This window comes from Dermochelys coriacea, chromosome 15, assembly GCF_009764565.3.
Source record: "Dermochelys coriacea isolate rDerCor1 chromosome 15, rDerCor1.pri.v4, whole genome shotgun sequence".
Taxonomy (NCBI): Eukaryota; Metazoa; Chordata; order Testudines; family Dermochelyidae; genus Dermochelys; species Dermochelys coriacea.
Genome location: NC_050082.1, coordinates 19134823 through 19152516, shown reverse-complemented (window position 1 = coordinate 19152516; position 17694 = coordinate 19134823). Strand labels below are relative to the sequence as shown.

The window sequence follows — 17694 nt, the reverse complement described above, 5'->3', positions numbered from 1 at the left end:
ATGACCCAGCTCCAGGTCAGGGGGTGGGTGGGTGGGTGTGTGGGGGGGGGAGTGGACAGGTATAAGGGCACCCCCACTATTAAAAATGTTCCAGTGCCACTGGTTGCTGGTGGCAGCATCAGAGGGATCCTGGAACCGCTCAGCAGGCGGCGGGGGCCCCCACACACAGTTCCCAGCCAGAAGCGGCAGAGGGACCTCGGAGCTGCTCAGCAGCCCGGGGCAGGGCCTCCCCCACCCTCCACAGTTCTCCAGCCTCCACTGCTGGCAGGGCCCTGCCTCCCCCCACAGCTCCCTTGCAGCTCCCAGCCACTGCCAGGAGGGCAGGGTGCTGGACCTCCTCCCTCTCCCATTTTGTCAGGGATGTTTTTAGTAAAAGTCAGGGACAGGTCACAGCTTCCGTGATTTTTTGTTTATTGCCCGTAACTTGTCCATGACTTTCACTAAAAATATCCACGACAAAATCATAGCCTTCGTTATAGTAAGTGCTGATTTAATTTCTTTAGAGAAGAATCAAAGTACCACAGCTCTGGGAGAGAGATGAATATATATAGCTGTACGTGTGCTACATGGTGAACTTACACATAAGTATCTATGCACTTTATTATAAGATCTTTTTTTTTTTAATAAATTTTGGCAGTTATCTCATTCTCACAATAGGGCAGTTATATTATGTTAAACAGAAAAGTAGTTTTAAAGACCTGCACTAAGTTGTCTTCCAGTTTTTCTCTGAAACATTATTCAAATTGTCTTCTAAACAGGCTGGCACAATCAAAACAGCAGTCACTGGGACAAGTATACAGACTGGTAAGATGTTTTAGTGAAGCACTGGGGATGGGTGAAGAAATACAGGAATACTCCTTTTTCTTTTTTTTGTAGTAGTAGTCTCATGTTTTTCTTGGGTTTACTTTCAGCTACTGTGAGTGGGAATGTTATAGTGAATACAGTTGCTGGAGTCCCTGCTGCTACCTTTCAGCCTATTAATAAACGTCTGGCTTCACCAGTTATACCTGGGACACTGACAGTGAGTAAATTTCAGTAGTTGTACTGTAATTTAATTATTTTTACTTGCAGATTGTAGCAGCACAATAAATTTCTAGCATTTAATTTTTTGTTAGTTTTATGTATATAACTCTGCCCATAGCTAACTTCATTTAGCCTGGTATATTCTCACCAGTCTGTATATTGTCCAAAGAAGAAAGTGATGCAGCTAATGGAAATGTGTTGCATAACAAATATTGTTATAAATGAGACATGGATTCACAAATTAATAGAAATTAGACAGAGAAAAGACTTCTTAAATCATTCAGCCTTTACCACTGCCAGTCCATCTCTGATCAGTGATTCTTTTTTTGAAATACACACAAACAAATCAATGTTGATAAATGCAAAGTAATTGGAAAAGGTTCAGAGAAGGGCAACAAAAATGATTAGGGTTTGGAACTGCTTCTATATGAGAAGAGATTAATAAGAGGGGGACGTTTTCAGCTTGGAAAAGAGACGACTAAGGGGGGATATGATTGAGGTCTATAAAATCATGACTGATAGGAAGTGTTATTTACTCCTTCTCATAACACAAGAACTAGGGGTCACCAAATGAAATTAATAGGCAGCAAGTTTAAAATAAACTAAAGGAAATATTTCTTCACACAACGCATAGTCAACCTGTGGAACTCTTTTCCAGAGGATGTTGTGAAGGCCAAAACTAAGACAGGGTTCAAAAAAAGAACAAGATAAATTCATGGAGGATAGGTCCATCACTGGCTATTAGCCAGGATGGGCAGGGATGTTGTCCCTAGCCTCTGTTTGCCAGAAGCTGGGAATGGGCGACAGGGAATGGATCACTTGGTGATTATCTGTTCTGTTCGTTCCCTCTGGGGCACCTGGCATTGGCCACTGTCGGAAGACAGGATATGGGGCAAGATGGACATTTGGTCTAACCCAGTATGGCTGTTCTTATGTTCTTTATAGACAAGACATCTAAAACTGATGAGTGCAAATGGGGGAAAATTCACACTTCAATAGTATAGTTAAGGGCTTTCAGGTCAGAATACTGAGAATGAGGTGACTGGCCATTTATTAGATAGATTGGAAAGGTATGTACACATTTGCCTTTATTTATAATATTTGTATCTTAAAATATGTCCTCTGTTTCCAGAAGGTTTTATGGTTTTAAATGTGAAGTTGAAGGTAGTGAAGAATAATGGTTTTTTTGTTCCTTAGACTTCAGGAGGTACTACTTCTGCTCAGGTGGTACATACTCAGCAGCGAACAGCAGCAGCACCTGCTGCATCAACAGAATTGGTGACCATAGCATCTACCCAGGGTGTTCGAGCAGTGACATCCGTGACCGCGTCAGCCGTGGTAACTACCAACCTAACACCAGTACAGACCCAGGCGAGATCCTTAGTGACTCAGGTTACGCCAGGTAATAATTGTATGGTGATTCTTTCCTAGTGTACTTTAAATGCATAAACTTCCTGTAGCTTACTTGACCACCTCAGCCTCAGAATATTGGAGTCAGAATTTACCAGCAGTAAAGTCGTTAAACACTGCTGAAAAGTTTTAACCTGCTTATCCTTAGTGCCAGAAATCACATTTTCCTCCATTAAGTTTTACTAAGTGCAGAATAGAGAAAATACACTAATTGGTTCCTAGGCACTACCTTAATCAACATGCATAATAATTATATGCAAGTGCAGCAAATACAGTTTTATTGGCTGCTCTTGACCATACCCCATTTTCAAGAAAGGGAAGTATTTATTTATTTGCTCTGTTTATCTAATCAAGAAAAACTATTTGTAGTCTGTGTTCATTTACTCTTAGTTTGAGCTAGTCTTTATTGTTTTATGCCACTTTTAATAAACAGCATAAGCTTACAAAGCAAAGACAATAGGGTCCTTTCTCTATAGTTTTCAGTAAAATAAGGAGTTTAATGGAGGGAGAACATTTTATGTTGCGCATCTCTCTCTCTCTCTCTGTGTGTGTGTGTGCGCACGCGCACACATATATAAATTAATTTTCAGTTCACCCCAGAGTTTATAGTAAATAGTATTAAACAATGTTGTGGCACAACATCTTCATAAGGATTCCACCTCTAGTTTATTCAGACGTTACATTAAGACAGAGTGAGGCTTGTTAGAGGAAGTATAGTGTAGCGATTAGAATAGGGGACTCATTCTAGGACTCTTGGGTTCTAGTCTGTTCTCTTATGTACTGTTCAGTTGTGTTCTGATCTCTTATTTTGATCCACTCTGTACTTTGGTTTACACATCCATATAATGAAGATACCTCACAGGAAGAGAAAGGGCTGTTGTGAGGCTTAAGTGAAGTTTGTGAAGCTGTTGAGATCTTAAAATAAAAGATGTTATGTGAAAAGTACTAGTGCAAAATTGCATGTGTTTTAACATATGTAAGTAGATGTTTGTTTTTCTGAATTAATCCAGGAGCCATGTAACCCTAAACTGCTTAGGAGCATTTTAACATAATCTTTTGTCAGCAGGCGCTGTGGTTAGCTATTCACCTACCTGCTAATATGTGAGCTCAAGCAGCCAATGCTGTGCTGACATTAATGAATGATACAGAAATTAAGTGGTGGTATAGAGCAATAAATTGGTGTAAAACGATGGATGCGAGTCTGAGTCTTCTAAATGGGTTTGTTTAGCAATAGAGTCACAGGGGTTAGTTATCCTTTTTGTTTTGCTAACAATGATCCTATTGCGTTCCTGCTTATATAGTTCTTTTGGGCCTCCCTACCCAGTCTATTTCCTTTCATCTAACCCTGAATCTCCCCTCAGAATTAGTGTAGCGAAAAAGGACAGGTTTAGCAATTGTTCTAGAACTTCTTCAGTGAAGTTGATTAAATTAATCAAATGTTGGAACTTTCTCTTCAGAGCCTTTTTGCTTTATTTACAGCTACGCCAACAGTTCAACTCTCTGGCAAAACAATCACACCTGCTCAATTCCAGCTTCTCAGGCAGCAGCAGCAGCAGGCCGCTCAGGTGCAGGTTCCACAGATTCAGACCCAGGCACAAGCCCAGTCTCCAGCCCAAATAAAAACTGTAGGGAAGTTATCACAGGTGAGGGAAACGTTCCTAAGATATCATGAATGCTGTTCTTTCCTGTTCCTTTAAACGCTTACCAGTCATGTTGTCTGCCGTGACCTATGTTCTCATACTAGACAGAAAACAGGAGTTCTCTCTTAAATTCACTGCCAGTGAGACTAAAATTTCATGGAAGCACAGGGCATGCTAACTAGTTCAAGTTTTTTAAGTACTTCCATGAAGTAAAACAGTAAATAAGCACTAGGTATTTGCTGTCCGGAGAGCCACACTATAAAGGAGCTACATTCTTAGTTCCATTGCTCATTGATCAAAACTGGCAGGAGAACTCCCATAGCTTAAAGTTTCAAAGTCTGCTCCCACTGGAGGTATATCCGCCTTTCCTAAAATCAATAATGAAATTGAAAGCAATACAAGTGTTTATACTTTCAGGAGCAGCTGATCAAGTTGCAGAAACAGAAATTACAGCTTCCTCAGCAGCAAGCAACACAGCAGCAGACACAGCCAGGGGCCCAACAACAGACAACACAAGTACAAGTGCAACAGCAGCAGCAAACTCAACAACTTACTGCTGTCACAGCACCACGGCCTGGAGCAGTACTTACAGGCACCACTGTGACAAACCTGCAGGTTGCTCGTCTTGTAAGTTGCCATACACTTAGTTAAAATTCACTTAAACAGCTAGTTCTACACTGGTTAAAATGAATGAGATGTTGTATCTGAATCTAGCACCTGATTCTCATGTACACTGAGGCCCCTTTACACTGCTCTGGCAGCATAAAGAAGACGTAAAGTGAATTGTAAATGTAGTTTAAGCCCACTTTAAGCTTGCTTTACGTTGTTAGAGCAGTGTAAAGGGGTCTTAGTGTAAATGAGAATCAGGTCCTTAGTTTTTGAACATACAGTTATCTTGCAATGACCTAGTTAAATACACCAGATATTCTTTGTCTGTACAATAATCCTGATTCCTTGCTGCTTAGACTCGTGTTCCTGCTTCCCAGCTTCAAGCACAAGGACAGATCCAGGCCCAAACACCTCAGGCCGCACAAGTTACTTTGGCAAAGCCTCCAGTGGTGTCTGTTCCAGCTGCTGTTGTGTCATCTGCAGGAGTTACAACTCTCCCTGTTACGGTTGCTGGAATTAGCGTTGCTATTGGGCAGCCACAGAAAGCAGCAGGTACTTCATTATGCTTCTTGAAATACAATGTCATTTAAAGTTGTGCTTTAAAAAAATTCTGTGGCACCTCAAATAATGTCTAGTACAAGATGCTTTCTCCCTCTCATTTCAAGACTTAAAATGATACAGTTTGAAATTTAGTCTACTTTAAAGATGAGTTAAAACGTTTCAAGTACTATATTTGCCTGGAAGTTTGTGCTTTTGCAGTCACATCTGGCTATTTTTAAACTGTTTTTTCTCTTTCCTGCTGCACTGTGGAAAAATAATACAAATCAAAAAAACTTGTCTATGTGCAGAGGGCCTGATCTAAAACCCATTGAAGTTAATGGAAAGACTCCCATAACTTCAGCTGGATTTTCTGTCAAGTGTACAAAATTAACCAGGGGGACAGAGAAAAGTAAATGTAACCTTTTAGTTATAGTAATCTTTGGTGTTACTTTTAACAATCGTAGGTAAGGAATTTTCAGACAGAAGTATGATTTCCTTTTTAAATTATAGAATATTAGAAATATGGGGCTGGAAGAGACTTAAAGAAGTCATCAAATCCATTCCCCTGTACTGAGCCAGGATCAAGTAAACGCTAGACCATTCCTGACAGGTGTTTGTCCAATCTGTTCTTAAAAGCCTCCAGTGATGGGGATTCCACAGCCTCCCTTGGAAGCCTGTTCTAGAGCTTTAGGCTGTTCTAGGCTTTCTCTAGAGCCTTCTAGTTAGAAAGTTTTTCCTAAATCTCCCTTGCTGCAGATGAAGCCACTGCTTCTTGTCCTACCTTCAGTGGACATGGAGAACAATTGAACGCAGTCCTCTCTGTAGCAGCCCTTAACATATATTTGAAGACTGTTATCAGGTCTTCTTTTTCAAGACTAAGCATGCTCAGGTTTTTTAACCTTTCCTCATAGGCCAGGTTTTGTAGTCCGTTTATCATTTTTGTTGCTCTCCTCTGGACACTCATAGATTCATAGATACTAAGGTCAGAAGGGACCATTCTGATCATCTAGTCTGACCTCCTGCACAGCGCAGGCCACAGAATCTCGCCCACCCTCTCCTACGAAAAACCTCACCTATGTCTGAGCTATTGAAGTCCTCAAATCATGGTTTAAAGACTTCAAGGAGCAGAGAAGCCTCCCTCAAGTCAACCATGTCCCATGCTACAGAGGAAGGCGAAAAACCTCCAGGGCCTCTCCAATCTGCCCTGGGGGAAAATTCCTTCCCGACCCCAAATATGGCGATCCAGCTAAACCCTGAGCATATGGGCAAGATTCACCAGCCAGATACTACAGAAAATTCTTTCCTGGGTAACTCAGATCCCATCCATCTAATATCCCATCTCAGGGGATTAGTCCTATTTACCCTGAATATTTAAAGATCAATTACTTACCAAAATCCCATTATCCCATCATACCATCTCCTCCATAAACTTATCGAGTAGAATCTTAAAGCCAGATAGATCTTTTGCCCCCACTGCTTCCCTTGGAAGGCTATTCCAAAACTTCACTCCTCTGATGGTTAGAAACCTTCGTCTAATTTCAAGTCTAAACTTCCTGGTGGCCAGTTTATACCCATTTGTTCTTGTGTCCTCATTGGTGCTGAGCTGAAATAATTCCTCTCCCTCTCCTGTATTTATCCCTCTGATATATTTATAGAGAGCAATCATATCTCCCCTCAACCTTCTTTTAGTTAGGCTAAACAAGCCAAGCTCCTTAAGTCTCCTTTCATAAGACAAGTTTTCCATTCCTCGGATCATCCTAGTAGCCCTTCTCTGTACCTGCTCCAGTTTGAATTCATCCTTTTTAAACATGGGAGACCAGAACTGCACACAGGATTCTAGGTGAGGTCTCACCAGTGCCTTGTATAATTGTACTAAAACCTCCTTATCCCTACTGGAAATGCCTCTCCTGATGCATCCCAAAACCGCATTAGCTTTTTTCACAGCCATATCACATTGGCAGCTCATAGTCATCCTATGATCAACTAATACACCAAGGTCCTTCTCTTCTGTTACTTCTAATTGATCTGTATCGCCTTTCCCTTTCAGATCTTCCCTGCAATAGCATGGTGGCTTTGCTGTGCTGGGTGAAGCACAAAGGGCCAGATTTTTAAAGGTATTTAGGCACCAAATTCTCAGATAAGTGCCTCTGTCTAGACCAACAAAGGGATTTAGGCATCTAACTGCCATGTTAGCCACCTAGGTCCGAAATGTAGCTCCTCAAAATCCTACTCAGCTGCTAGCTATCCCTAAAAGCCTATTAAATTTCCACCAATTAAGTCCCCATGGCACCTAAAAATCTGCCAGTGGACATGCACAATGCTGCCTAAGCCCTGACACTGCTGAGCTGGTTAGTGCCTAACTCATGGCAGGCTGCTCAAACCAGGCGTTCCCTTGCCTATCTCACCTGTGGAGCCTGAGCCAGTAGACATTTCCAGAAGCTGCCTACCTGATCAGATCCTGATGGTGCCCCCCACTCCTCTTACCCCCTATAACCTACTGGTTTCCATAATCACCATGGATTGTCAGCACCTTGGGTCAGGAACAACAGAAGCTTTCTAAAGGGGGGTGGGGGAGGGCATGAGCTTCTGAACCAGGGCCCCGCCCTCTGCACTGTCCCTTTTCCCCAAGACTCCTGCCCTCGCACTGCCCCTTCCTCCGAGGCCTTGCCCCTGCACTGCTTCTTCCCCCAAAACCCTACTCCCATGCTGTGCCATTGGTGAGAACTGGGGCAGATCCTCAAAGGTATATAACACACCTAACATCCAATGGGAGTTCGGAGCCCTAAATACCTTTGAGGATCTGGCCTTACTCCTTGGAATCATGGAAGAACAGTGCAGCACCATCTCTCTCTGCTCATGCTTTGACCACTTTAAGAGCCCAATCTAACTCTCACTAAAGTCAAAGGAAGGGCTCCCATTGACTTCAGTGGGTATCGGATTGGACTCCTGTGTCCAAAAGCCTGCTGTCCCTAAGTCTGCGATGGGGGTGATGTGGAAGCACATCTGATGCATAGAGGAGGTACAGTCAGGATGTTCATGTGACCACTGGAGCATAATTAATGTCAGTCCTCATAGAGCTCTACTGGAAAAGAGAAATAAAATCTGCTAAATAACTACATGCAGTGATAGCCATTGGCCAGAGGGATACCTGCAAAAGCCAACAGATTTATGGACCCTCTTGCTGCTCTGGGGCCATGTCAACACTAGGAACATTTTGCTGGTCTGGATATACCAGTATACTATACCAGCAAAGTGCTCCTAGTGTGAACACAGCTTATACCAGCAAAACTGCACTTTTGCTGGTAAAATTGTCTGCACCCGGGCTTTTGATGGCAAAGCTATGTCAGACACACGTCACACTTCTTCACACCCAATTCACACAGCTATGATGGCAGATGTCTAGTGTAGTCATGGCCTGACATTCTGGCCTTCAAGAAAAGAACTGAAGGGATATGAAGAGAAGTGATATTTCTCCTTAAAATACATCTCCTTAAAATAATCATAATTAATAATTATTAATGTGAGACCAGATCCCCAAATCCAAATAGACCTGAACTTTGGGAGGAACTTTAAATCTGGATCCAAACCAAGACCTACATTTTTAATCTCTAGTTTAAAAGAAATGCAGGAAATGTGTGTGCAAGGTTGGAGATGGCAAACTGTTCATGCCCATCAGCAAAGCAGTGGACAAGACACAGGGCTGGTAGGCAGAATAGCTAGGTTTTGTTTCCAGTTGTGGCCCAAATTTGGTGTGTGACCTTGGGCAAGTCAATTAATCTCTCTGGGCCTCAGGATCTCAACCTATAAAATGGAGATAGTGAAACTTACCCTTCTTTGTAAAGTGCTTTGAGATCTATGACAAAGTCCTAATTATTACAAATAATTAGAGATTCTGGTTTTCAGTTTCTGTTGTTGTTTTTTAAACAGATTTTCAGTGTTTATTTCTGGCTACATTAATGTCTTGTCTCCAATTTGTCCACTTATTTTCCTAAAGGGTGGGGCCCAGAATTGGACACAGTACTCCAGCTGAGGTCTCACCAATGCCAGTAGAGCAGGGCACAATTGCCTTTCGCATCTTGCAATGACAGTCCTGTTAATACCCCCCAGAATGATATTTGCCTTGTGAAACGGCATCACATGTTGATCAGTCAATTTGGAATCTGCTATACACCCAGATGCTTTTCAACAGTTCTACCACCTAACCAGTTATTTCCCATTTTGTAGTTGTGCATTTGATTTTTGCTTCCTAGGTGAAGTACTTTGCACTTATATTTACTGAAGTTGATAGTATCCCTCTAAGAATAGGTGGTGAACAGATTTTCTGTATAAAACCATAGTAATCACACAATCTGTAAGAAGAATAGTCTTTAATTAAGAATAGAGTTAAAAGCCATTTGAGTAGCAAGCTGAGATTCAGTTTAACTGATATTTCTGTACCAGATACTCATTTCAGAACAGTGTCTAGTACGATATGTAAAAAAATTCTTCTAACAGGGTATTATAATACTAATGCGGTGAAATTTTGCTTAATCCTACCTTTAGATACAATGGCATATACTACCACATCTCTTTTAATATCAGTGATGGTGATGGCACACACATGCTTCGTAGCTAATTTCACAGAATATGCTTATAATGTTCACTTTTGTCTGAAGGGCAAGATAGATTCTATTGCTTAAAAGGCTGCTGCATGTTTACTGTCTCTTACCGCACTCCCAGCTGGAAAGAAAGGCACTGTTAGGGCTCAATCCTGCAAGGACTTTTGCTTAACTTTAAATATGTGAGAAGTCCTAATGAATTCAATTTAACTTATGTGCTTAAAGTTTAGCATAAATCTCTGTACACTATGATCAGTGGGATTTAAGCACTCCTTAAACACACTTAGCAGAAACGCTAAGATGAAGACTCCTCTTTTTTCTTCTTTTAATTTGCAGGAGGACAGACAGTAGTGGCACAGCCACTGCATGTCCAACAGCTGCTAAAACTCAAGCATCATCCAACAGCTCAGCAACAGAAAGCCATCCAGCCCCAGGTCGCACAAGGTCAAGCTACTGTACAGCAAAAGGTATTTCCTTTGTTTGCTGTTTCTCTGCATTGTTGTGACAGCATCTGTGGCTGAAGTCTTCCAGTTACTGACTTATCTAGATTATTCATAGACTTTTGTAGCTCAAATTGCGGTGAGTGGGTCTGAAGGCTATATATATTCCCATAAGACTGACTTATGAAACTACAATTCTGGTAGAGAATGCACTTTTATTATAAGCCTCTATCTTTGGGCACTTAATCATTTTCCTAAAAAATAATTGTTTGGTTTGATTTTTCATGCCCAAAACTCAATTAAAAAAATAAATAAATAAAGGTTTGGCGGTCAATATAGTCAAATATGGAAAAGTGCTGAATTTTCACCAGTTAAATTTTCCACATGCTTTTTGCACAATAATATCATAAAACTGACTACTTTATGAAACTTCAAACTTACCATGGACTTCGCTTTCAATGAGGAAAGTGTCAAAGTGCCTTTATTATAAGTTAGAGTTTGCAGATTCTTGCATAAAGTTCTGAAATTGTATAGTGTTTTAGAGATGTTTTCTCTTCTGTGTGCATAGGCTTTTCACCAATACTCATTTGCTGGATATTAACTCTGATAGTTAACTCTGATAGATAATCTCCTATTACATTTAATTACTGTAGCAAAGTGATTAGCAATATATTTGTTCTTCAGAAGTAAGCTGTACTCACTGATTTCTTATTTTTCTGCTCCAGATAAATGCTCAACAAGTTACTGTCCAAGCCCAACAGCAGACTTCACAGCAACAGAAAGTTACCTATAGTACACAGCCAGCCATTAAAACCCAATTCCTGACAACTCCAATTTCCCAGGCCCAAAAACCTGGTGGAACCCAGCAAGTGCAAGCACAGATACAGGTACAGGGATACAATTTCTCCCCTTGATGTTAATACTGTGTGACTAGAAAGTAGCAAAGACCACAGTCTTACTGCAGTAGAATCAGCTTAGAGTTTTATTAGCTGCTCGTTTCAATACTAGTTACATGTTCTTAAAAATTGGCTGTAGTTGTAAAACTCACTGGGTGGGATTGCAACCTTGTAGTCTGCTGTGGGTTCTGTCTCGTACCCAGGAGCAGATCAGAGAATGAGTTGTGACTTGGAGAGTCATGGTTCCTCCCTCACACTTTCCTTGCTTTTGGGGAGAAGTAAGTTACATTACCCTTTTCGTCAAGCAGTTTACTCCATGCTGCTCGCCCACCAAGCTGTCCTCACTAGTGATAGGAAGAGGTGGAGTAGAGCCCTGGTTCTACTCCCATTTGCCATCACCTTCCTGCCAACCTGTTTGCAAAGGGGAGACAAGGTGGGTGAGGTGATCTCTTTTATTGGATTAACTTGTGTTGGTGAGAGAGACAACCTTTCGAGCTCTTCTAAGAAGTTGGTCCAGTAAAAGATATTACCTCCCCTGCCTCGTCTCTCTAATATTCTGGGACCGACACAGCTACATCAACACTGCATATAGTGGGGAGTAGCAAGCAGGTGGCTCCTGCTCTCCTCTGCACAGCTAGCTCACTATCTAACCAGGGCAAGCAAGGAGATTAAAGAGGGAAAGAAGCTTTATTCCCCTGCACAATCAAATAAGGGCTGTGACAATCCAACCCTTTGGAATTACTAACCTTGCTATAAAAAGGAGAGGAGTACTTGTGGCACCTTAGAGACTAACAAATTTATTTGAGCATAAGCTTTCGTGAGCTACAGCTCACTTCATCGGATGCTAACCTTGCTGTAGTTTTTCAATGGCTTAGCAACAGTGTCTCACATATACATCCAATGAAGTGAGCTGTAGCTCACGAAAGCTTATGCTCAAATAAATTTGTTAGTCTCTAAGGTGCCTCAAGTACTCCTTTTCTTTTCACATATACAAGGTGTGGTTGGAAAATTTGGCCCCAAAAGATTTCTTCAGTGCAATAGTCCTAAAGCTTTTGATGAAAAAAGAACACCACCACAGAGTGCCACACTACCCAGTCCAATGGCACTGGGATGGGCATTCCAAAGGACTGTTAGTTAATAGCATATTTTAAATAATGCTGTGGCTTGATAATAGCCAGACCCATCCTAAGCTATTTTACCACGTGTATAGAGAAAATAAATATCTACAAGATATTTGTCATTTTTCTCTAATCCTCTTTTCTATTTCATGCTGCTAAAGGTTGCAAAGCTTCCACAGGTGGTCCAACAACAGGCAACCGTTGCCAATATTCAGCAGATGGTTTCAGTTTCCCAACAGGTAAGGAAGGGGCACTCAGGCTGAACGCAACAGAAGATACACAATCTATTGCAGGTTTTCTTATTTGGAGAAATGTATTTTTCTTTCCCATGTACAGTATGTAAAATTTGTAAAATACCTAGTATTTTCGTTTCCTTTCCTAAAAATTAAAACGGTGTCCCTAGCCTCCACGGTGTCCCTAACCTCTGTTTGCCAGAAGCTGGGAATGGGTGACAGGGGATGGATCACTTGATGATTACCTGTTCTGTTCATTCCCTCTGGGGCACCTGGCATTGGCCACTGTTGGAAGACAGGATGCTGGGCAAGATGGACCTTTGGTCTCACCCAGTATGGCCGTTCTTATGTAAAACTGCAGTCACTGGGTATGTGATCAACTGCTGTTTTCTCGTTACTCTTGATGAGCCTAAACCAGCTTCTCATATGTCATCTGGAGCTAAGGAGAGCTTCTAAAAGTTGTGCCTGTTCGTCATGATGTGTAATCAAAGATGATGATGGATAGGAAGAGAACTGAGCTAATGGCAGCCAACTCGGTGATTGTTCTATTTAAAACATAGTAGAAAATAATAGAATTACAAGCTTGTTTGTTACTTTGTAGTGGCCAAAGTTGTGCCAGGTGCTTCACAGAAAACAAAGAAATATTCAGTGCAACACAGAATGGAATGGGGCAAGCAAGGATGAGGCAGATAAGGAGGAAACTAAAAACTAAGGGCCTTGTCTACACTACGGGGGGAGATTGATCTAAGTTACGCAACTTCAGCTATGTGAATAACGAAGCTGAAGTTGACGTACGTAGATCTACTTACCACGGGGTCACTACGCTATGTCGACAGGAGACGCTCTCCCGTCCACTCCCCTTGTGCTTCTCATTCAGGTGGAGTACAGGAGTTGACGGGAGAGCGATCTGCGATCATTTTAGTGGGTCTTCGCTAGACCCGCTAAATTGACTGTTGATGTATCCATTGCCGTGCATTGATTCCCCCGGTAAGTGTAGACAAGCCCTGAGTAGCTGATAGTTGACTTTAAACTGTTCGGAATAAAGGCTTTCAGAACATTAGCAATAAACATGTCGTACTCTTTTTCAACAGACCTAAACATTAAGGGTAGGATTTTCAGGTGATCAGTGCTGACCTAAGTCTGCTCCCAATCCATAACACATAGCTCTTATAAAGCACTTTCCATCAGTAGATCTCAAAGCCCTTTACAAAGGAAGTAAGCACCCTTCTCCCCATTTTACAGCTGTGGGAGTTTTACCATTGATTTCAGTGGGAGCACCGTTAGGCCAGTGCTAAACACTTCTGAAAATACTACCTTGAATGTTTACAATTTATCTGCACCCTTAATGCAACACTTCACAATGGATGGGTTTCCTCTTTGACTGACCGGGCGCTTGCTGAACCTCTCATGGTGAGACTTGGGCACTCTGCTGAAGCTTCACTTCTCCCCTCCTCATTCTGCCTCTGATGAAGGCAGTGACAGTTGATGTTGCTCCTCCATTTTCATTCCTGTGATCTCAAAATGGATAGACAAGCTGGAGAACATTGAAAACCTCCCTGCAGTGGCCACAGCTGTGCAAATTAGGTGCTAGGACCAGGCTCCCTCACTCAAGTGGGGATAGAGACTGCCTGCTGTAGCCCCCTGTCCCCACTGCCTTCTTTAAAGATGGGCAAGGGACCTCCAGTGGCTTTACCCACAATGGCTGATGCTTTTCCCTTGATCTCTTCCAACCCCTCTCCTCTCCTCCCCTCCCTGCTTTCCTTCACCTGAAGGAAACAACAGCATTGGAATGTTTGACTATCCAATGACCATAACCTCCCCACCTCTCTTGTGGGGGGCGAAGGGAGAATGCTCTCTGACCCACTGCAAGAAGGCTGGGTGATAATTATCTTGACTTTTAGCTGGGATGCACAGAGCTACAGGTACCCTGTCTCCTTTCCTTACTGCAAATGGAAGAGCTAGTGCGGTGTGTGTGCCCAAAATCTGTCTACTGTGATTGGTTCACCTGCCTGTCAGTCAGAAGTAAGAACATCCAACCAAGTAAACTGCTGTACTGTGGTGCAGAATACTAATGAAGACCTCGGTATTTAATGCTGAACCACATTTTCATCTCCTGTCACCTACATATTTTTAGGTTCAGGCTCAGCCCCAAACTGTGACACTGTCTCAGACGACTGCAGGTCAACAACAGGTCCAAGTGATTCCAGCAACAACTGCTACAGCTCAAGTGGTCCAGCAGAAACTGATACAGCAGCAAGTTGTGACAACAGCATCTCCCCAAATTCAGGCCCCAGGTGTACAGAACCCAGCCCAGGCACCAGCAACGTCTGAAGCCCAAAACCAGCAAGCAAAAGTGCAAATGAGGACACCTACTGTCAGATTGAAGGCACCCACCAAACCGAGTTGAACTAATGATTAAATTGAAATAAGCATGGATATACCATGTTTTGTGTTTGCTAAGCCATGGCAATGTGGGCAGGTTCTCTGCAGATCCCCATCCAAATGAAGATAAATCCCTTTCATTTTTTAACAGAAGGATTTTGGCGGTGGACATTTGACATGGAAACTCTCAAAACAAAACAAAAAAAACTTCAGAAAATGCTCATAAAGTTTATACGAGGCGCAGTCTGCCCCAGCAGAAAGATCTTATTTTCTGTGCTTGTTCAAACCATACGATGCAAATGTTATTTACATTTAATTTCTGCCTAGCTTCACAAAAAATGGTGATATCCCTTAAATGTTGGTAAAGTTCATCCATGTGTAATATATTGTATAACTGCCAATAAGAATATGCAGTCCTCTGCTGTAATGTGTATGAGCGTTTAATATCCATTACAAAGCCATACCAAGAACTAAGTGTGACTTGTGTAGCAGAGTGCTTTCCACCTGGCTGTGAAAGCTGCATGTGGTTCTCACTTGAGGTGATCATCCCTCAGAAAAACCAATTATATTTGACGTTCTCCCTGCAGAGTTTAGCCAATAAATGTGAAAATTTGTAAGTATCTGTAATTAAAAAGAAAAGAACCATGTTTCATCCTCCATTTTTGTAAGTCTTTTAAAATGTTTGTTAGTAGTTCTGTGTACAGTTTATTGAAGCACCCAACCTGTGCGCTCACTCTCATACTTCACTTTAAAATAATGGATATTCTAGGCATGTGCTGAATACTGTATTGATAGTAGATGTGTATTAAAGTGTACCCCTTTTTTTTGGTAAAAGAATTGTTTAATTGGTATCTCTAAACAAATGGCCTTTAGTTGTTTCTTATGGGACTTTGAAATCAGAAAATCGTGAACAGATGGAGTTTAATACATCAGTTTAATTCTGCTTTTGCAACATGTTTAAATGTTCAGTACTTTCTACTCATCTTTCAGCTTGGGGGAGTAGGGAATAGAAAATTTAAATCTAAGACTAATTCTTCAATTGTGTAAAGAATAAGATCTAACTTTTGTACTATTCTTTTACTAAAGCTAATGATGAATGTATCTTCAGGTGGGTATTTTGGATGACTCTTCCTCCACATCAGTTTGCCTTATTGTTATCAAACAAATGAGGGAAAAAGCTGCATAGAACTGGGTGAGGGGAAATGCTGCAAAAGCCTGTTTGACAGCACTAAGAGAGGATTCAAAAATCTCTTGGATGAATAGATTTGTTTTACTTTGGCCACAAAACTGCATGACACAGACATGAAATTCAGTGAAAATGGTAATATTCCATTTCTTAAAATTGATATTTTTTAAAAAAAGATTCCCCCCCCCCCATTCTGTAATCTTTTCAATATTTTAGGAGGGGAATTTAATTAAAAAAGAAAAAGCATATGTATATCTTTTGTTTTGATTTCTATAGATATACAGTTATTGGTATCAAACAGTAGCATAAATGGCTTAAATAAGAGAATTCATAAGCAGCTCCTCTGTTTTAAGTAGGATATATGTCATCAGTTAAGATCCAGAATATAAACACTGGGGTCAGGCCGAGTTCCTGATTTTTTTTTTGATATTTTTTTTAATCTCATTACTTCCTTTCTCCTGCATCTTACTATTTGCCTGGACTCTCAAGTTGTAGAATTTTTTTTTACTAAGTTTGTACATGAGCAAACTAGTGAACAATTTTTTAGATTACCCTGATTGCACCTGAGCCAGGGCCATTAGCTAATCTTTATTAGCAGCTCTGTAACACAAACTAATAAAGCTGGCAGTGGAATAGTTAAAATACAATGACATCAGGATAACGGACAGCATATACAGTATTTCTCATTCAAAAGTATTGCCTAGAAGTTGTACGCCCCAGTTTTACTTTCAAGTGTTCAGCTCTTATGTGCTTGAAAGGGGGAACACTTCCAACAGTTGGGAAAAAACTGCTGACTACATCAATGTGCTGATCTGATTCAGTGTCTAAAGAGGCAATTTTGTTGTTAAGGTCAGTTAATGAAGATAAAATCAGATTTTTTTTTCTTTGTCACTCTCCCAAGACGGTGTTAGAAAGTCAATCTACCTGTAAATACTTTATGAACATAAATATTTGTACTTGATCAGTAGGATTGTAAGGAATAGTGATGTATCCTACCTGAAGGTGTAATAAAGTGTACATTTTTATAACAATCTGTCATTTCAGTACTATGTAGGGTAAATAATGTTCAATACACTTTCACTGTTTTTTTTGTTAAAATGCATAGCAGTCAGTTACTTTTAAAATCCAGTGCCCTATCAGAAGAGTAGCCGTGTTAGTTTGTATCGGCAAAAAGAACAGGAGTACTTGTGGCACCTTAGAGACTAACAAATTTAGTCGAGCATAAGTTTGCGTGGGCTACAGCTCACTTCATTGGATGCCTAGAATGGAACATATAGTACGGGGCATTGCTGGCACATGATGGCATATATCACATTGGTAGATATGCACATGATATATGCCCCTCTGCTGTGTACATTGGCCAAACTGGATAGTCTGTACGCAAAAGAATAAGTGGACACATCTGACATCAGGAATCATAACATTCAAAAACCGGTAGAAGAACACTTCAACCTCTCTGGCCACTTAGTAAAAGATTTAAGGGTGGCAATTTTGCAACAGAAAAGCTTCAAAAACAGACTCCATTGAGAAACTGCTGAGCTTGAATTAATATGCAAACTAGATACCATTAACTTGGGTTTGAACAGAGACTGGGAGTGGCTGGGTCATTACACATATTG

The 17694-nt window shown here is 41.1% G+C and overlaps 1 protein-coding gene across 8 annotated transcripts in view; it reads left to right on the top strand.

Annotated features, from left to right (window-relative positions):
* EP400 (E1A binding protein p400) overlaps positions 1 to 17106 on the top strand; it is a 68523-nt gene extending 51417 nt beyond the window's left edge. For 7 of the 8 annotated variants that reach the window (XM_038373297.2, XM_038373300.2, XM_038373295.2 and 4 more), the window contains 10 exons: positions 759 to 804; positions 912 to 1021; positions 2221 to 2425; positions 3913 to 4076; positions 4491 to 4700; positions 5039 to 5234; positions 10157 to 10287; positions 10986 to 11147; positions 12436 to 12513; positions 14642 to 17106. In XM_038373297.2, the coding sequence (XP_038229225.1) occupies positions 759 to 804; positions 912 to 1021; positions 2221 to 2425; positions 3913 to 4076; positions 4491 to 4700; positions 5039 to 5234; positions 10157 to 10287; positions 10986 to 11147; positions 12436 to 12513; positions 14642 to 14914 (1575 nt within the window). In that variant the 3' untranslated portion in view covers positions 14915 to 17106. The remainder of the gene's footprint in view (positions 1 to 758; positions 805 to 911; positions 1022 to 2220; positions 2426 to 3912; positions 4077 to 4490; positions 4701 to 5038; positions 5235 to 10156; positions 10288 to 10985; positions 11148 to 12435; positions 12514 to 14641) is intronic. The other variant, XM_038373296.2, reaches the window with a different exon arrangement.
* The last annotated feature ends 588 nt before the right edge of the window (positions 17107 to 17694 follow it).